Source organism: Cyprinus carpio, chromosome B5 (assembly GCF_018340385.1).
Source record: "Cyprinus carpio isolate SPL01 chromosome B5, ASM1834038v1, whole genome shotgun sequence".
Classification (NCBI taxonomy): Eukaryota; Metazoa; Chordata; class Actinopteri; order Cypriniformes; family Cyprinidae; genus Cyprinus; species Cyprinus carpio.
The window spans coordinates 13,404,424-13,424,810 of NC_056601.1; the positions used below are offsets into that span (position 1 = coordinate 13,404,424).

Below are 20,387 nucleotides of genomic sequence, written 5' to 3' on the forward strand. Positions count from 1 at the left end.
GGCCGCCAGGAGAAGCACTGAGCCGTCAACTTCAGGGATGTAACGTCAGAATACTGCGCTCTTCCGGTTTGAACATGTGGAGAGGCTGGTTGAACAAATCACGCATTACAAAAAAAAAAAATTTAGAAATCTTGTGAAATTTAGGAAGCAACTTGTTTGCCACCATGGGCAAATTAAACGTCGTTATCTTGAGGTATCTGTCCAGGGATGATTTTAGAGTCCTCACAGCGGTATGTATCATTTTAAAGAGGTCATATCTGTTTACGTTACATCAACTTTTCTTCCAGCTTTATTTTTAACAGCTAACGTTATATGGCGAGCTAAAGACGTATGTGTCTTAATCCACCTTTAGCTAAATGCATATTGAGCTGTCTGTTGAGTGTGTATAATTGTATCATGGTATATAATGTAGTTCACGTCCTGTTTATGAAACTTGATCCATTAGATGTCAGAACAGTTTAAAAGTTCCAGTTATTTTCAGTAGTCGTGTTTTGTTTTTATAACTGTCTCTCCGGGATACACAGGTGGAAATGGGCATGAAGAACCACGAGATCGTCCCAGTAAGTCTGATTGCGTCTATTGCCAGTCTCAAACATGGAGGATGCAACAAGGTTTTGCGGGAGCTGGACAAACACAAGCTGCTGGCCTATGAACGCAGCAAAAGTAAATGCGTCAGTCTTTCATTCTTTCAATTTTCATTCTCATTCTGTAATGTTGTTGTGAATGAGTGCAGCTCTTGACCGCGTTTTCTTTCTGTAGCCGTGCAGGGGTATCGGCTGAATTACGGTGGCTATGATTACCTGGCACTGAAGACACTCTCTTCCAGGGATGTTATTTTGTCAGTTGGAAACCAGATGGGAGTCGGCAAAGAGTCAGGTCTGGGTCATTTTTATTAGAATTAATTTGCTCTCATTAAAAAGTCTGACACATTTTGAATGAATCTTTTCCCCCTCAATGCCTCAAATATTTTCACATATCATAAGGGAAAATTTTCAAGAAATATAAATCCTTTTTCATTTTTCAGATATTTACATTGTTGCAAATGCTGAGGGGGAGCAGTTTGCTCTGAAACTTCACAGACTGGGTCGGACATCCTTCAGGAACTTGAAGAACAAGAGGGATTACCACAAGCACAGAAACAAGATGTCATGGCTGTACCTGTCCCGGCTCTCTGCCATGAAAGAGTTTGCATACATGAAGGTGATATCCAAATACTCCAAGAGGATATAATTTGTGTACTCTGTGAACAGAGACACATGTTGTTATGTTGTTTTTGGGACAAGCCAGTGTCGAAGTGCGGATTTCCAAGTATTAAAATAATTACATTTGTTGTTGAATCCATGCTTCTAAAAATGAAAAAAATACATTTTTGTTACAATCCATTACATTTATTCATATAGCACAGTGAGTATTAATATTTTGGACTCCGATGCCTCCCTTTGCCCCCTTTCTGTCTAAGCTTATATGTACATCTGGTACGTCTGTTGAAATACAAATAGATAAACTCATAAATATAATGTAATTATATATATATATATTGTTTGCATAATATATGTGTGTGTTCTGTGTATATTTATGTATATATAAATACACACAATATATATTTTGAAAATTCCGACATGTATCTACATGTCTGTATTTATATTCATAATTTATATTATAAATACATGTCTGTATTTATATTCATAATTTATAATATAAATGTTTTTAATGTGTGTATTTTTATATATATATATATATATATATATATATATATATATATATATATATATATATACATAATAAATATACACAACACACATACATGTACGTACTATGTAAACAAAAACTTTTATTTTTGATGTGATGAATCATTTGACAGCACTAATATAATATATACAATTTTTCTGAGGTCCCCTAGTGGACCCCGACCCATGTTTATTTAAAAAAATCGTTGATGTTGCTGTTGTTTTTATTTAAAGTTCTAAGACTTTTTTTTTTTGATTATTGTTTTATTTGATGATATGGCAATAAAAATAAATGACTACTGCTATTTAGAGTCCCCTGTTATATAATTCCCCAATAACTAATAACCACAAAGTCTGGATTCTAAGTATTCTGATGCACGGAGTCTATTTGGTTGCCAGGCCCAACAACTATATAATTCCCTGTTGACCCTTGCAACAGATCTACTACATTGTGCTTGATACAAATCTTCTCTGAAATCATTTTGAACAAATTATTGTATATTTATGATATATTATAAAGTAAAATTTTATAGAAACAGCTAGTTCTTTGACAGGTTAATGTTTATATGGATTTATTGTAAGAGTCCTTGTTTTTCTACAGGCATTATATGATCAAGGGTTTCCTGTTCCAAAGCCAGTAGACTACAACAGACATGCAGTGGTTATGGAGCTCATTAATGGTTACCCACTGTGAGTTTACCTGCACTTTGCTTAAGATGAACAGACTTTCACACACTGCTTTATTTTCTTGCATTAAATATTTACTTGTATAGAAAGGTCATTGACAGCTGCCAAACTGTGCAGTGGTGTGCTGTATTAATAGGTCTTATTCAACTCTTTAATAGAAAGGACATAGAAATATCACTTAAGTTTTTAGTTGATTTATTTAACACAATGTGAGTACTTACATTGCTGTATTTTTCATGTAGGTGTCAGGTTCGAGAAATTCAAGACCCTGCTGCGTTATACAGTGAAATCATGGAGCTAATAGTCAAACTTGCCAATCATGGGCTGATCCATGGTGACTTCAATGAATTTAACCTCATGCTTGATGACAACGACCACGTCACAATGATTGACTTCCCTCAGATGGTCTCCACCTCACATACAAATGCAGAATGGTGACTATCCAACCGCATGTCAAACTGATAATGGTAATCATTCAATAACAAGCCTTGGCACTAAAATTACGTTTTTAACTATTCTGCGAAAGGTACTTTGATCGAGATGTCAAGTGTGTTCGAGATTTTTTCATAAAAAGATTCCACTATGAAAGTGAACTCTATCCAACATTCAAAGACATCAGGTAATTTTTCTAATAGCTTGCTTTGTTATAGTCAGACTTTAGACAGTCTAGACTTTAGAGACTTAACTAAGTGACATATTCCTCTGTACAGAAGAGCTTGCTCGCTCGATGTGGAGATCTCAGCTAGTGGCTACACTAAGAAGCTGCAGCAGGATGACTGTTTGCTCCACCCTGAAGGTCCAGAGGGTGAAGGACTCAGTGGAGATGAAGATGATGACGACATCTCAGAGTCTGCTGATGATACACATGAGGCTGCCTTGGAGGACGTTATCAACATAGAGGAGTATAAACAAGCCATGCTTGAGCTGGAAGGGCTAAATATTAGAAAGGTTACTCCAACAGAAGAGAACGCCACAGAGGAACATGAGGGAGCTCAATGTGAAGAGGAGATCCCTTCAGAGGACATTCAGAAAGAAACTGTTCCTGACATTTCCAAAGACTTGGAGGGGGAAGAGGAGAATGAGGTAGAGGATGAGTGTCCTGATTTGGTTGACCTGTCTGCATCCAACAAAGAGTTTAGGCCTTTCAGGTAAGGAATCCTTTGTATGTCATTTGGTATGGGTTGACTCCTGTCTAATATCGTGACTTGCTTACAGAATAAACAGAAAAGCCTAATTTAAGTATTCTTCATGCGGACGTAACCAGTTATACTATGGCATATTTGGTTTGAGAGCTGCACTGGAAACAAAGATTGTCCAGATTGTGTATTTTGTCCTTTTTAAAGCATTACAGCCTGTTTAATGTTACCTTAATGATGAATGTTAATTGTCATATAAAAAAACCCTTGTTCTTACATTTAATGATGTGATCCCACAGAGACCAATTGAGCCTTGAGAATGAGCACAGGAGGAGAACAACCAGCGAGATGAGCAATGGAAGTGTTGGCAGTTGTTCTACTATACCACCAGTGAGTACAGCCCATCAGTATATTAATTATTGGTTTAAAAGTTTACCCCTGCTGTCGGTGACGATAACCTCATTGGCAGCGATCCTTTCCCCCTCTCTGTCTCCCACTTTGTTTCCTGTCCTCTCTACACTGTCCTATCAAATTAAAGGTGGTCCTGTAATGCTTTTTCACTTTTTGAATTTTAGTCAGTGTGTATGTTTGGGCATAAAAAAAGTTCTACAAAGTTACAGAAGTCCACTCCAAAGGGAGATATTTCATTTTTAAAAAATCCCTTTTCAAGAACTACAACGAACGGCTCGTTTGGACTACAGAGTTGTTTTCCGGGTTTTGTGATGTCACAAAGCGGCTCATTGGAATATCATTAAAGGTGTCATATGATGCGATTTCAATTTCTCCTTTCTCTTTGGAGTGTTACAAGCTCTTGGTGCATAAAGAAGATCTGTGAAGTTGCAAAGACTAAAGTCTCAAATCCAAAGAGAGATTCTTTATAAAAGTTAAGAGTCAACCACGCCCTCCTAAAATGCCTCGTTTAAACACGCCTCCACATGTCTATGTCACTGTGTGGGAAAATTAGCATAATGCCGCCCAAATGCAAAGAATAACTTTTATTTTGGATGCGATTAACAGCACTAGTGACAGCACTAGTTATAATGTTAGAATTAAAGAACAGTAAACGTAATACACATTACCATCTGTACATAGTAAATGCAGTTATTTTATAACGGTTGTTGACATCGTATCTAAAACGTGATTTAGCTCCAAAAAAACAAAACAAATATCTGTGTGTGCAAAGGTTTCTGCGTGATCACCTTGTTCAATATTCTCGTGGTTTGAATCTGGCTCAAATTTATATGGCATTATTGATTCCATCCTTATCTATACCAGAGCAGACAGAACTTGCTGCTTTGGCAAGGGGCGGGGCAGTACTGAAACACGTCTGAGCTGTTCGCCAATCACAACGCACTGGGACAGCTAACCAATCACAACACATTTCGTTTATCGGAAGGCAGGCCTTCATCAAGCCCTAAACTAATCGTGCCGTTTGTGCCAGGCTAGGGAGAAAGGTGTTGTAATGTAAATTATGTGGAAAAATAACGCATTTTTCGAACCACCAAGCATGAGAGCATGTTCTAGTACACCCCCAAAACAAAATCAAGACCTTGTAAAAGAGCATAATAAATAAAAACAAACACAACAAAAAAATGAACCCTGCTGTCACAAAAGCATAATGAAACTAATCCTTTTGGTTTGTGTAAATAAATAGAAAAAAATAAACGTAATTTTGCTTTCCTGATGCAAGTTTTGAAATTTGTTGTTGCATTAAAATAAAAGTGAAAGAAAGAAAGTGACGTGACATACAGCCAATATGGTGACCCATACTCAGAGTTCATGCTCTACATTTAACCCATCCAAAGTGCACACACACAGCAGTGAACACACACACATTGTGAACAGTCATTTATGCTGCGGCGCCCGGGGAGCTGTTGGTGGTTCGGTGCCTTGCTCAAGGGCACCTCACCCGGCCCGAGACTCGAACCCACAACCTTAGGGTTAGGAGTCAAACACTCTAACCATTAGGCCACGACTTCCCCATAAATTGTTGGTTGTCCCCCAATGCAGGAGGTCATCAAGCAGAAAGTGAAGAGACAGCTCACAAAACAGCAGAAGGCTGCTCAGAGAAGACGTCTACAGAAAGGTGAAGCCAACCTGGTGACCAAGGAGAGGAGAGAAAATCAGAGCAACATCAAGAGCAGTTTGGAGGGGGCTTACTTCTGGGGCTGAGGATGCCCTGAAATCTATTGAAGATGTGACTTTAGGACTTCTAACATTTTTCAGGAGTTGCTTCTGTATCTATGGAATTAATAATAAAAAAATCCTTAATCCTGTGAGATGAGTTGTCTTTAGCTTTATTTATGGTTTGACCTGGTTTATTTAAAATAATACAGAATTGTAGTCAATTACATGTTATGCATTGCATGTACACTACTTTGCAAAAAGTCTTAAGCCAATAGTATTTCCACTAAAAACAAAGTGGCTTGAAGCCAGTATATATTTCTTATCTTTAGACATCATAAAGATAAGATACATATATGTGTGAATATATGCAAATATACAGTGGTGGCCAAAATTATTAGAACACTAGTATTTTCACCAGCTAAAAACGGTTTTAAGTCAGTTATTTCTGTCTTTTGCTGTAGTGTGCGAGTAGGAAATATCACTTTACCTTTCCAAACATTCATTTTGCTATTAATTGTAATAATCCAGTGAGATTTTTGTCTGACAAGAGCCAGTGCTCCACACAGAGATCTGATCTCATCATCATCAGTCTGTCTGAGATTACATGAAGAAACAGAACAAACTGAGACAGAATCAATCCAGAAAAACTGTGGCAACGTCTCCAAGATGCTTCAGGAAGCCTACCTGAAAAGCTCCAGTACTGTTAAAAGTTTTAGGCACTTGTGTAAAAATGCTATAGAATGAGGATGCTGTCAAAAATAATGTCATAGATTTTATCAATGAACTTCTATTAACTAAATCATATAAACTTTTGGTGTTATATTTGCTTAGTCCAGAAGTATAAATTAAATCAAATATATACGCACCAATTTATTTGACCCTTGAAAGCTAGCATGGTATTGTTATTAATGTAACATTTTATTAAATGTTATTATTAAACCACACAAAAAAAAAAAAAATCCTCAAATGTTGACGTTTTCAGAACCTGCCGTTTCACAAATCTATGAGTAAGCAGGACTGTAAAATGTATACATTTTTACACAGTGCCCCACAACGTCTTCGCGTTTTGTCCCTTCCTGCACGCCATTGAAGGGTGGAGGGGCACGTGACCTGTATTGGGATAGCGTCCAGGAACAAAACAAACCCTCAAGAACTGACAGCGCCGTTAAAGCTTTATGACTGACTGACAGCTGCTGTTTTAAAGACTAATATCACGTAATATCATTTAGGTGAGTTATACTAATCTTCCTTTCACACGGGGTGATTCTGAGATGATTTTGTTGTTTTGGAGAGCGAATCACCCATGTTAGCAGGGGTTATGTTGGTTGATCCGCTCCTCCCTACAATCTTATGAGGTAGCTATGTTGGTTTACTTTTTGCTTGAAATAGCAGCTTCTTTTACGGAAATAGCAACTCATTTATTCACTGTTAAGAATAGAAACAGAGTTAAAACAGCTGGATATGAGCTACTGTAGGGCTCTTCAATGTTTTGTTGCTGTCAGTAGACTTCAGTTGTTTACATGTTGATATAAATGGTGGAAGCTCGTACCTCCATATATGTGTATATGCATATCTATATGTATACATATCTATGCTTACCTCAAGAATTTCCGCTGTGTGTTTACCTTTTCGGTTTTGTTTTCTGTTGCCATATGAATATTATTGTTTTATGTGATAATTTACTCATCCCCATGTTGTTACAAACTTATGTGACTTTATTGAGCGAAACACCAAAGACACACATCTATCTATCTGTCTGTCTGTCTGTTTTAGGTGATTGTCGTGCCATAGAAAGCTGTTACAAACCCATATGACATTATTTTTTAAGCAAAACACAAAAAGGGATGTTGCTGAATGTTTAGCAATGAAAGCCTTAGGTACCCTTCACTTTCATTGCATCGTCTTTCCATATGAAAGTGAAAAGTAACTGCAAAGCACCTCATTTTGTGTTTCACAGCAGAAACGGTCCCATTAAATGGCATCTATCCTTTAAAACTTCAAGACTTGTGTGTTCTAGGGTTCTGTGTGGATCTAGAGAAATGGAGTAATTTTATAACAATAATGTGGATACTTCTTTGGAGATGGAGGCTGTGAGACCCAAAAAGTCAAAGTCCAAATCCAGTGGGAAGCCACAGGTAAAACTCAGCCATATACTTCTTTTACAACACTTTAAATTTGAGAGTTTAGATCTCGTTTTTATTAAAGATGCAAATTTCTCATAATCCTGAATAAAGTTGTGCTTTATTAACAGGTCAAAAAGGAGAGACAGGCAGAGAGTGTTAGACAGCCTTCAGGACCTTCATCAGCAGTTAATGAGCCGGCGCCAGCTTCTGAGTTCACTGATGTCCCCCTTAGCCTTTCTCATGTGCCTCCAGCTCCTGATCTGAAACCACCCACCACTCAGACCTCACTAGAGCATGATGACAAATCTGAAAAGGATCAAGACCAAGTTCTCTTGTCAGATACGACTGAAATAGTGAAGAAACAATCTTGCAATGATGAGCATAAAATGCCATCACAAGACACGGCACCTCGGGTGGACCAAGCTTTGGCACCCGTTCAGTCCTGTCAAAGTGATCCCAAACCTCTTAGTGCTAAACTTGAGCCATTTTGTGTCCCTTCTATATATCCATCTATCCCATCTTCCTGCTCTGAGCCACAGCTTTCCGAGGACTCGTACTCTATCACCTATGGACTGTTAGATGCTTCTTGTATGACAGTGGCTTCTGAGGGACAAGTAGCTCCAGCTGTTCTTTCTCTGGCTAACCAGGAGTCCTCCCCTCCCAGCTTGGTCCCTGTGGAGGTCGCTGACGTGGAGAGACCCAGGGAGAGGCTTTACCCAGAGCTGCCCAGGACCTGCCAGTCTGTGAAGCCCTTCACTAGCGAGCAGCTACGTACATGGGAGCCCGGTTCCTGGTTGGAAAACGTGGAGATTCATGAAGCGGAGTTCCAGAGTCTGGCCCACCAAGAAGGACATGAGCTGTATGAGCTGCTGCTGAGCTACTGGAGGTGCCGTAAGCAGCTGACACAGGCCCAGACCGAACTGCAGGCTGCTAATTCAGACTGCAAAAATGTGCAGAATCGCCTGTGGAGCTTCAAGGATGAAAGGCTTTCATTGCAGGTTTGTCATATCTGTTTATGTGTCTATCTGTCTTTCTGTTCTTTTTTTATGTTTGGCTTTGTCAGTTATGCTTTTTTATCTGTGCTTTTATCTGTTGCCCTTGCTTTTCTATCCGTCTATCCGTCTTTGTATCATTCTATCTATTGTTTTATTTCTATCTTTATATCTTTAAATTTCTAATTTATATCTATCTATCCTTCCATCCATCCATCTAAAGTCAACCTTTCCTGAGGATGGTACTCCCCTAGTTATGCTTGGAGACTTCAACATCCACCTAGATAAACCTCAGGCTGCAGACTTCCACACTCTGCTTGCCTCTTTTGATCTCGAGAGTGTTAACTACTGCTACTCACAAATCAGGCGACCAACTGGACCTTATTTACACACGACACTGCTCCACTGATCATGTACTGGTTACTCCACTGCACACCTCGGATCACTTCCTCCTCACTCTTAACCTCAACATGGTCCCTGACATATCTCTTACCCCTCCACATGTCATCTTTCGACGTAACCTACGCTCATTCTCACCCTCCTGGCTACATGCTATGGTTTCATCTTCGCTTCCTTCCCCTAAACTGTTAGCATCTTTTGATGATAACAGTGCTACTGATACTTTCTGCTCCCCTTGTCTTCCAGGCCAGCCCGTACCACCCCTTCTGCCCCTTGGTTATCTGATGTTCTACTCGAACATCGTTCTAAGCTTAGAGCTGCTGAAAGGGTGTGGCGCAAATCCAAAAATACTACTGACCTTAATGTGTATCAGCCACTCCTCTCTTCCTTCTCTGCTAATGTCTCCACTGCTAAAAGGAGATATTACCATAACAAAAATTAACAATTCGTCTAACTCTCGCCTGCTTTTTAAAACATTTTCCTCGCTCCTTTGTCCTCCTCCTCCCCTCCTGCATCAACTCTAATAGCTGACGACTTTGCCATGTTTTTCATTAAAAAAATTAAAAACATCAGTGCACAATTTTCCACACTACAATCCGTCAAATACATCTTACCAGCAAACATACTCTTTCACATCATTCTCTTCACTCTTTGAGACAGAAGTCTCCAAACTCATCCTTTCTAATCATCTAATCATCCCTCAACATTTAGACTGGCTCGTATAACTCCACTACATAAGAAACCCACCCTCAACCCAGTTTCCCTTCTTCCTTTCATTGCAAAAACACTTGGTGTTCAACCAAGTCCCTGCCTTTCTCACACAGAAAAACCTCCTTGACAGCAACCAATCTGGCTTCAGAAGTGGACATTCAACTGAGACTGCCTTGCTCTCAGTTGTTGAAGTCCTAAGACTGGCAAGAGTGGAATCCAAATCTTCAACACTTATCTTGCTTGATTTATCCTCTGCTTTTGACACGGTTAACCACCAGATCCTCCTGTCAACCCTACTGGCAAAGGGCATGTCAGGAATTGCACTCCAGTGGTTTGAGTCTTACCTATCAGATAGGTCGTTCAAAGTATCTTGGAGAGGTGAGGTGTCCAAGTCACAACATCTGACTACTGGGGTGCCTCAGGGCTCAGTTCTTGGACCACTTATCTTCTCTGTCTACATGGCATCACTAGGTTCTGTCAAAACAAAAACATGGCCTTTCATACCACTCGCGTCTCAGCTTGTCTAACAGACATTTCTTGCTGGATGAAGGACCATCAACTCAACCTTGCCAAGACAGAACTGCTTGTGGGTTCAGCAAACCCATCGTTTCATTACAATTTCACCATCCAGTTAGGCACATCAACCATAACTCCTTCAAAAACAGCCAGAAACCTTGGAGTTATGATTGATGATCAGCTGACTTTCTCAGACCACATTGCTAAAACTGTCCGGTCCTGCAGATTTGCTTTATTCAACATCAAGAAGATCAGGCCCTTTCTTTCGGAACATGCTGCACAACTCCTTGTTCAAGCTCTTGTTCTGTCTAGGCTGGAATATTCAATGCTCTCTTGGCAGGTCTTCCAGCCAATTCTAACAAACTTTTACAATTAATCCAGAACGCGGCAGCAAGATTAATTTTTAATGAGCCGAAAAGAATGCACATCACACCTCTGTTTATCAATTTGCACTGGCTACCAATAGCTGCTCGCATAAAATTCAAGGCATTGATGTTTGCCTACAAAACCACCACTGGCTCTGCACCCCTTTACCTAAATTCATTACTTCAGACTTATATGCCCTCTAGAAGCTTGCGTTCTGCAAGTGAACGTCGCTTGATTGTGCCATCCCAAAGAAGCACAAAGTCACTTTTAAATTAAATGTTCCCTCCTGTTGGAATGACCTGCACAACTCAATCCGAGCAGCTGAGTCCTTAGCCATCTTCAAGAATCGGCTAAAAATACATCTCTTCCATCTTTATTTGACCCTCTAACTTTAGCACTCACTATTCTAATTCTATTTAAAAAAAAAAAAAAAATTCTAACTAGCTTTCTAATCTTTTTGTATTCTATCTGTTTTCTTTTCATTTATTATACAATCAACAAAAGCAGAAAGTCCTCCAACACTAGTTTGCTCTATTATTTTTGTTTTCTTTTTATTTATTATATTATTTAAATGCAGTACCTTGCTACGTGTACTGCATTAAGCTAACTGAGACTTGTTATAGCACTTATATATCATTGCTCTTTTTTTTTATTTTGATTGCTTCCATTGTCCTCATTTGTAAGTCGCTTTGGATAAAAGCGTCTGCTAAATGACTAAATGTAAATGTATAAACTTTCAGATGTCAAGACATACCTGTCTGTTTGTCTTTCTGTCTATTGTTCTGTCTGTCTGTCAGTGTAACTGTCTGTGACTGTGTCTGTCTGTCTATCATTCTAAATATACAGTTGATGTCAAAAGTTTACATTCAGAATCTGCAAGATGTTAATTATTTTACCAAAATAAGAGGGATCATACAAAATGCATGTTATTGTTTATTTAGTACTGTCTCGAATAAAATAATAGTTAAATTTATAAAAATGAATGATAAAAACCGGAATTATCCACAGCTGGTTTTTTTTAGTGATAGTTGTCCTGAACAGTTCAACTGCCATCTTATCTTAAGAAAAATCCTTCAGGTCCCACAAATTCTTTGATTTTCCAGCATTTTTGTGTGTTTTAACCCTTTCCAACAATGACTGTATTATTTTGAGATCCATCATTTCACATTGAGAAATGGGGTCATTTTTATAAATTCAACTTGTATTTCTGTTGTGGAATATATGTAAACATTTTTAATGTGAAATATCTTATTCAGGTCAGTATTAAATAAACAATAACATGCATTTTGTATGATCCCTCTTATTTTGGTAAAATAATTAACCTTTGCAGATTTTGAAAGGGGGATGTAAACTTTTGACCTCAGCTGTAATTCTATTAAAACCTATAAACTATAAAAATGTCTTTAAAAAAACTTTGCTTCTTTGTCTCTCTTCAGTAGTTAAAGCAATATGAATTTCTTTGAAATTCATTAGAAACTGGTGAATAATGTACAACCCTGATCAACTGGAAGGTTTTTTTTTTTTTTTGCTGACTTTTAGTAGCGTGATCTCTAGTCTAATAAAGTTTTATAGTACGTCCTTGTCGAAACTGTAAACCCAGCTGTCACACCATGTCTTTACCATAAAAATGCATTGCATTGGTCTATTTTATTTATCACAAACACACCTGTTTGCTCTACAGGGTGTATGTGCAGACCAGACCAAGGTGTTTGGCTACCACTGCTACCAGCAGGTGACAATGAACGAGGCTGCATTAACTGAGCTGAAGCATCTGTTTTCTGCGAAAGCAGATATTCTCCATCAGACAGTGGCCCTGCACTCATACACCTCCATCTTGTCCCGTCTACAAGTGGAGTCTTATCTCTACTGCATGCTCAGCAGTAACCCCACCACCAAGAGTGTGGCTGTGCAAGATACAAGCACAGGCAAGTTCAAACTGATGAGTCTAGACTGTACGTAAAACATAAATAATTGCTTAGTTTACACTGTTGCTAATGAGAACAATGAGTGTCAGAAATACTTTCATATATTGAACTGGTTGTTTGGTCTGACAAAACACCAAACTCTAGCAAATGTAAAAAATTTTAATTTTGAGGAAAATTAAATGAATAAATAATGAAACATAAAATTAAATACTCCCTGGATTTAGCTTGTTCTGTGTTTGTGTATTCAGCAAACACTTTTACCAAAGACTGGACCAAAACTGATAACTGTATTACATCTATGTTATTTGGTCTGGTCATACTGATCATTGAAAACGGATAGGATTACTGCTAAAAGTAATTCTGTCGTGTGATTTTGAATGTCATGCTGTCTATTGATTTTTGTGTGGTTTGTTTTGTATTGAATTTCTCAGTGAGTCCAAAGTCTCAGCCCTCTTCTTTGCAACCGCTAAAGGAGAGCATCAGTGTGCTGTTCATCTTCACCCGAAGGGTCCTTGATGATTCTCAGTTTCAGGCTGACATACATCTGTGGCTTCAGAGGCTGGTAAAGACCCCCAAATAACCAGCTAATGAATGGAGAAATTGCAGTTTTAAAGATCAAAATATAAGAAAATATGAATTAATTATTTTATATATAAAAACAGAAAACAGCTATTTTAAAATGTATTAATATTTAACAATAGTAGTGTTTTTACTGTATTTTTGATCAAATGAATAAACACAGCCTGAGTTAAGCATAAGAGACTTTCAAAAACATTTTTAAAAATCGTACTTTTTTACAAAAGTGCATTTGTAATTGTTCATTTATATAAAATATTAGTAGCTGTAAATAGCCTGGAAATTCTGTAAAAATTATATTCTGATGTTCTTTAATTATTTAATGCAAGCTAAGTTTGCAATATTAATACATTACTATAGAGATAAAAGGAGCTTTTCTCCATCCAGGTGTCTGTGCTGCATCAGGTCGGCTCTACAGGAGATCACCTGTTCATCCTAAATCACCTGCTTTGCTGCCCGGCAGGTGTGGGCAAATGGGCTGTGCCATTCCTTCAGGTACTGAAGCAGTGCTTGAATATGTGTCTCACATGAGCTGAAACAATAGTAAATGTTAACAGGGTTTTTTTTTTTTTTTTTTTTTTTTTTTTATGTAAATCTCAGATATCTGCTTGTCTTATAATGGTCATTGAAACTGCATTCCTTCCATAGATCAAAGTATTGGATAACCCATCTGGAGTGTATCATTTCATGCAGGCCCTGGCTATCCTCATGTCTCCAGCGAGGTAAAGATTAGCTTTACTGGAAACTGAGCTCATGATTTATTGAATTTTGTCTGTATAATTGTTTATATTATCACAGTTGAGTCTAACTTGAAAATCTATTGCTTGGGTTTAAATCGTTTATAACTAAAAGCACGAACTGGAGACAATGACATTTTGACTTTCATTCAATATGGAGTTGTGTGTGTGACATGCAGGCATCGTGCAGACTTCCTGGGACACATGAAGCCCAGTGAAGCAAAGGGCAACAACAGTCTTACAGGGACTGCATCTGGTAACTGGACTCTAGTGGATGAGGGGGGAGAGGAGGTGAGGGTTATTCAGATTAAATCATGAAAATGAAAAACAGAAGCATTTTTTTAAAAATTCTTATGGCCTCAGACCTCAATGCAGGAATCAGTTATATTATTGCGTTAGCTGCTGATTAGACTTCACAGCCTGCTGTTTTGAGGCGTTGTTATCTTTTAGGTTTGACTTGTGAATTCTGTCAGCAGACTGAAAGTGTCAATATTTTGTGTCTTATGTAACCACCAACAAAACCTTTGTTGTGGTTGTTATGACTGTACTTCATACTCCCATGTGAATGCCTACTGTAACACTCTTGTGAACTTTCTCAGGATGAAGACCCAGAAACAAGCTGGATGCTGCTGTCTGAAGATGATCTGGTTTCTCTGTTCTCTCAGTTTCCCTTTGATGAGCTCTTCAAACACTTACTGGGTATCTGCTCTAAAGGTGAGACTGTCATTATGCCCCATAAATGAGCTGAGACAGCCATGCAATGTTCAGTGTACATCTGGTTCTCCTCATTTACTGGTCAGTAGATTGTATAGTATTCACCTGTTATTAAAGGGATAGTTCACCCAGAAAGACAGGTTCTGTCATCATTTACTCACCCAAATAACAAAACATTTATTTGTATATTAAAGTTGACATTTAATAATGTTTCTAATTAGTTGACTTGTTAAATGTCACTCTTACCAATAGGCGACTATCAGCCTCAAGCCACCACCAGTCAAAAGATGATGAAGATATTTGCATTTGCTTCTTCACTGGTCGAACTGCTTGCTGTCGGTTTGCAGACTTACAACAGAGCACGTTATCGCCAATTTGTGAAGAGAATTGGTTACATGATCAGGTTTGTAAGCTTATTAAGCTTATTAATTTAAGTCTTTTTCGTACTATGAAATATCCATCTTAAGTAATCCTGACATATTACAGAAGTATTTTTTTCTTACATTATTAGAAGCATTTAATTAGGTTTTCAGCCATATTGAACTGACCAATAATTTAGACCTTTGAGTTTTTTTTTCTCTCCTTATTCTAGGATGACGCTCTGTTATGTTAGTGACCACTGGGCGCAGTACATCAGCCTGACAGGTGTGAGCAGAACCACAATGCAGGAACAGTCATTTTCAATGGAGAAGCTGCAGGTGGAGTTTGACCATCTCTTCCTGAGAGCAGTGCTTCATGTGCTCAAGGCCAAGAGGTATAGAGTAATTCCAAAGCTGGGGACTAACTATTAGTGAACATGGTTCAGACATTAAAGGGATAATCCACCCGAAAATGAAAATTTTGTCATTAATCACTTACCCCCATGTCGTTCCAAACCTATAAAAGGTTTGTTCGTCTTCAGAACACAATTTAAGATATTTTGGATGAAAACCGGGAGGCTTGTGACTGTCCCATAGACTGCTAAGTAAAATACACTGTCAAGGTCCAGAAAAGTATGAAAGACATCGTCAGAATAGTCCATCTGCCATCAGTGATTCAACTGTAACATTATGAAGTGACGACAATACTTTTTGTACACAAAGAAAACAAAAATAACGACTTTATTCAACAATTCCTCTCCTCTGTGTCTCTCCACATCAGCGTAGCACCATTTTGTAGAATATGAGCTGAACACAACCTGCATACGCTCTTCTGTGTCAGCTGTGCCACAAGGATACGTTTTCTGCATGTATTTACACTTTGATTTGAAAGAAAACAGTGCATAAGAACAGCATGGCTGACACAGAAGAGCATGCGCTGCCTGAGTTCAGCGGATATTCTCCAAAATGCCGCTACCATGATGTGGAGAGACACAGAGGAGACGAATTGTTGAATAAAGTCATTATTTTTGTTTTCTTCGTGTACAAAAAGTATTCTTGTCGCTGCTTAATGTTACGGTTGAATGACTGATGGCAGATGGACTATTCTGACGATGCTTTTCATACTTTCCTGGTTATTTATTTGGCAGTCTATGGGACAGTCACAAGCCTCCCGGTTTTCATCCAAAATATCTTAAATTGTGTTCCGAAGATGAACAAAGCTTTTATGGGTTTGGAACGACATGGGGGTAAGTGAATAATGACAAAATTTTCATTTTCGGGTGGAGTATCCAGCTTTGGTGCATACAAGGGAGAAGTAGGTTCACACCTGGCCTAAATTGTGCCCTGATCCCATTCCGCCATCTCTCACCATATTTTTTTCTGTCTCCTCTCTATGTTTGCTGTCAATAAAAGATTTACTTTACTATACACATCTCTTTCTGAAGCTGTGTCTTTTTAACTAACCCTTTATTGATTCACAGATTGGGCATATGGCTGTTCATGTCTGAGATGCCGTATGGCACATTATCCAGCTCCATGCTGTGGAAGATCTTCTACATTATGCAATGTGCAGAGATGGACGGTCTGGAGAAGCTAAGCTGTAGCCTGAGTGCTGAGGACTGTATCCAGGGGCTCAGAGGTGAGACACCAAGCACATCTAATGCTGGTTAACACAAAAAGAATAGTTTAGAGTGCCCGTTCTCAACCTTTCTGACTTTATGCATGTCCAGAACCAAGTCATCAGGAGAAGTTTCAGTGCTGGCTGTCAGAGATAAACAGCTCCGATGGAATCTGCCTGTTGACAACATTTGCACATATGGCCCAGCCCAGACGTACCGATGTAGACCCTGAATTTGTCAGGAACATAGTGCTAGAGATTTATGAGGTGACTGAACATTTTTTCTGAACTTTTACTGAAGACCTTTATGATGAATCTGTCATCTAATCATAACATCATCCAGATGTTTTAGGTGCTATAGATATTTGATTACTCTTTCCTTTAGTGTCCTATGTTAGTATCACCACGCGTGAAATCTTTTCTAAAGTTGGCCGTGAGTTGCTTGCTGCTATAGCGACTGCCCACCCTCACATCATCTTTGTGCTGTTGGAGAGACTGAGAAAGACCATAGAGAAAGTGGGCATGGTGAGTGAACTACAGCATCCATCAGTCCACCAAATACATAAGAACTGAGCAGAGATTGATGAAGAACAACAATTAAGCAAGCTACACTAAATATGCATTCAGTACAGCTGTTGTAGATAAAGCAAAACAGAATGCAGGGTCTCAGGATACAATTTATTACAACTGCTTAATCTTTTTAAAATTGTGTCAATCGTCTCACGAGATGCAGAAATGTAATTGTAGATAAGACTTCTATGAACTATAAGCCGGTGATGGGCCTATTTTCAATGATAGGGAAATAAAACAAACAATATATTGACTTCTAAAGCCACTTTTTTTGAATTGTCTGTTCAACTCATCTGCCACAAACATGTCTTTGAATGATCTGGGGATTTTCTCAGCAAATACTGATACGTAACCTAATTATAATTATCTCTCCAGGTATCACTGTACCTTTTCAAGGAGTTGCCCCTGCACTTGTGGACGCCAGCTCGAGCTGAGGTGGGGTTGATCCGAGATTGGCTGTTAAACTTCAGTCTCACTGCTGTGGAGAACAGATTAGCCTGCATCATACTAGAGGGCCTCAACTGGGGATTTCAGCCTGTGAGTCTTAGTCATAAAAATAGAAAGATAAGCGCTGATTTATTATTTAATAGATGTGTCCATGGATAGTGTACTTTTGTACTAAATCGTGATATTCCCTGTTGAGTTGTTGATAGGCCTGATACAAACTCATTCCTTGTGTGGTTAATCTGACTATTAAATTAGCTTTTTTAAGTGTTGTATGTAATAAGTATAACTTTTTCTCTCACCAACAGAATGGTTGCCTCAATTTACCAGCATCTTTGCATAATGAAGTCGCGCTTTTGGTGATTGAAGCATATCAAAAATATCTCACAGACAAACCATATGGTGGAATCCTCTCAGAAGGCATCAAACAAGTATGTTTTTACAGAGTGAAATAAGGCTCTTAATCAACATTGATTATCATCAGCATTGATAAGGCTTTGTTTTTGTGTGTGCGGTGGTATTATGGTTAATGCAGAATGAAGCTAATACATACTATATTAATATATGTAAAAGGCCTAGTTTGCAGTGGTTCACCCCCATTCATCAGCAGAAATAATAGCCAAAAGTTTGATCAGCCCCTTAATATTTAACAAGTTTCCTCAAAGAATGAACATTTTCTTCCTAGTGCCATTTGTACAGTTATCAGCTCACATTTTCTGCATGATAACTCTCTGCAGGTGTCTTACCTGGCTAACGTGGTGCGGCTCGGCCAGACTCCAGAATCCTCCTTTAACCAGTGGGCCTGGGATCTGGTTCTTAGGCTAAAGCTCCATGCCAATGAAATATGTCCTCAGGATGCCTGGTGCCCCCTTCCCTCCTCCGGTGCTCCCAGTGTGCCTGAGATCACAGATGCTCCCACCATGCACCCAGTGTTCAAAGCAGTCAAAGCCGGCATCCCCATCGGCTGTTTTCTGGCTATTGACATGACCACCATCGGGCACAGGTTTGGAAGGAATATACTCTTTTGATGCTTATAGATGAAGTGTACTGACCATAGACTGACTGATTCATCAACAGTAATGTTCCAAACTGGATGAAAATCCAAATCTAGTTACTTGAATTCATTTTCAGTGTTTTGCATTTGACAGTTTGGAGAAGTTCTGCAGTGAAGGAATATCTCTTCTGAAGACTCTGGTTCAGTCCCGTCATCTCAAAGCTGTAGTGCACATACTGGAAAACATTCTTCCTCTGGTCTACCACTGCCAGTTCTACCTGCTCAAAAATGAACAGTTAAGAACATTTATTTTTATATTGTCATATATTTATCACTTTCTGTTTGACATTACATCATCCTTAAAAAGTGTTTTTTTTATTACTATTATTTATTTACTGTATAAATAATGAATTACTATGTTGTAGGTATATAAGCAATACTAATGCTTTTCCCCAAATGTTAATCAGGTTTCTGAGCTGTATCCAGCTCTTCTTGCAGCTGGATAGTGGGACACAGGGTGTGACCCAGCAGGTTACACAGAAGGTGACCCAGCATCTGATTGGCACTTCTACATGTGAGAACATCAAACTCCTTAACAGTGTGATCCAGGTGGGTGTTGATTGAGATTAAATAAGCTTTCCATTGATGTATGGTTTGTTAGGATAGGACAGTATTTGGCCAAGATACAACTATTTGAAAATCTGGAATCTGAGGGTACCAAAAAATCAAAATATTTAGAAAATCACATTTAAAGTTGTCCAAATGAAGTTCTCACCAATGCAAATTACTAATCAAAAATATTTATGGTATGAAAAATATCTTCATGGAACATGATCTTTAGTTAATATCCTAATGATTTTTGGCATAAAAGAAAAATCGTCAATTTTGACCCAGTGTATTGTTGGCTATCGCTAGAAATATACCCGTGCTACTTACGACTGATTTTGTGGTCCAGGGTCACATATATACTGGGCATTTGCTACTATTTTTCTTTATTATCTGATCAAACACATCCATTAAAAAATATACACTACTGTTTAAATGTTTATTTTAGAGAATTTTTAGAGAGTCTCGTATACTCACCAAGGCTGCATTTATTTGATCAAAAATACTGTGAAATCAGTAATATTGAAATATATTATGATAACTGAATGTCATGTTCCTTTAGAAATCATTCTAATATGCTAATGTGCTTTTAAAAATTTAACAGAAAGTTTAAAAGAACAGCATTTGTTTGAATTTGTAATTTTTTTTTTCCTACGGTCATTTTGATCATTTTAATGTATCCTTGCTGAAAAAGAGTAACAATCAAAAATCACAAATAAATATTTCTTACTTCATACTTGTATACATTAAATAAAAAAAAAATAAAACCCATTTAATACAAAACCTTTAAACTAAAACCTGAACTGAAGAAAAACATGAAGGTTTTTAAGATCATGGGAAGATCTTCCTGTCGTTTAGGCTCATATTCTGGAGAGCTCCAGGCCTGGGCGCGTTGGTGCAGTAGCTGTTCTTGAGTTCTGGCTTCAGGTTTTGACAGAACAGAACCTCTGGTATCGAGACAAAGCTGTTCTCTACCTTCTGGACCACCTGTGCTGTGCTGCATTTCTTCACCAACAAGAGGAATGTCTCCAGAAACTTCTCTACCAACAACATAAGGTTT

At 38.3% G+C, this 20,387-nt stretch overlaps 2 protein-coding genes across 2 annotated transcripts in view; both read left to right on the forward strand.

The window, feature by feature from the left end:
- Window positions 1-35: 35 nt before the first annotated feature.
- riok2 (RIO kinase 2 (yeast)) lies at window positions 36-5,826 on the forward strand. The gene is made up of 10 exons (XM_042724493.1): window positions 36-230; window positions 525-663; window positions 760-876; window positions 1,025-1,200; window positions 2,329-2,417; window positions 2,657-2,848; window positions 2,941-3,033; window positions 3,125-3,562; window positions 3,850-3,940; window positions 5,561-5,826. The coding sequence occupies exons 1-10, from the start codon at window positions 165-167 to the stop codon at window positions 5,720-5,722; spliced, it is 1,563 nt and encodes a 520-aa protein (XP_042580427.1). The 5' UTR covers window positions 36-164; the 3' UTR covers window positions 5,723-5,826.
- A 924-nt stretch (window positions 5,827-6,750) lies between these two features.
- The window catches only part of epg5 (ectopic P-granules autophagy protein 5 homolog (C. elegans)), a 29,368-nt gene continuing 15,731 nt past the window's right edge, over window positions 6,751-20,387 (forward strand). Inside the window, exons 1-20 of the mRNA XM_042724481.1 lie at window positions 6,751-6,906; window positions 7,695-7,812; window positions 7,929-8,798; window positions 12,466-12,709; window positions 13,141-13,271; window positions 13,673-13,780; window positions 13,934-14,007; window positions 14,202-14,313; window positions 14,622-14,736; window positions 14,989-15,139; window positions 15,329-15,490; window positions 16,577-16,734; window positions 16,826-16,980; window positions 17,098-17,238; window positions 17,659-17,820; window positions 18,036-18,158; window positions 18,465-18,730; window positions 18,876-19,016; window positions 19,189-19,330; window positions 20,186-20,383. Coding sequence (XP_042580415.1) covers window positions 7,759-7,812; window positions 7,929-8,798; window positions 12,466-12,709; window positions 13,141-13,271; window positions 13,673-13,780; window positions 13,934-14,007; window positions 14,202-14,313; window positions 14,622-14,736; window positions 14,989-15,139; window positions 15,329-15,490; window positions 16,577-16,734; window positions 16,826-16,980; window positions 17,098-17,238; window positions 17,659-17,820; window positions 18,036-18,158; window positions 18,465-18,730; window positions 18,876-19,016; window positions 19,189-19,330; window positions 20,186-20,383 — 3,507 coding nt within the window. The 5' untranslated portion in view covers window positions 6,751-6,906; window positions 7,695-7,758. The remainder of the gene's footprint in view (window positions 6,907-7,694; window positions 7,813-7,928; window positions 8,799-12,465; window positions 12,710-13,140; window positions 13,272-13,672; window positions 13,781-13,933; window positions 14,008-14,201; window positions 14,314-14,621; window positions 14,737-14,988; window positions 15,140-15,328; window positions 15,491-16,576; window positions 16,735-16,825; window positions 16,981-17,097; window positions 17,239-17,658; window positions 17,821-18,035; window positions 18,159-18,464; window positions 18,731-18,875; window positions 19,017-19,188; window positions 19,331-20,185; window positions 20,384-20,387) is intronic.

What these genes read in the sequence shown, in the direction of transcription:
- riok2 (XM_042724493.1), top strand. Translation starts at nt 165, where the DNA reads ATGGGCAAATTAAACGTCGTTATCTTGAGGTATCTGTCCAGGGATGAT. An exon ending in ATTTTAGAGTCCTCACAGCG is followed by an intron (nt 231 to 524) that starts GTATGTATCATT and finishes CGGGATACACAG; the next exon opens with GTGGAAATGGGCATGAAGAA. An exon ending in GGGAGTCGGCAAAGAGTCAG is followed by an intron (nt 877 to 1,024) that starts GTCTGGGTCATT and finishes TTCATTTTTCAG; the next exon opens with ATATTTACATTGTTGCAAAT.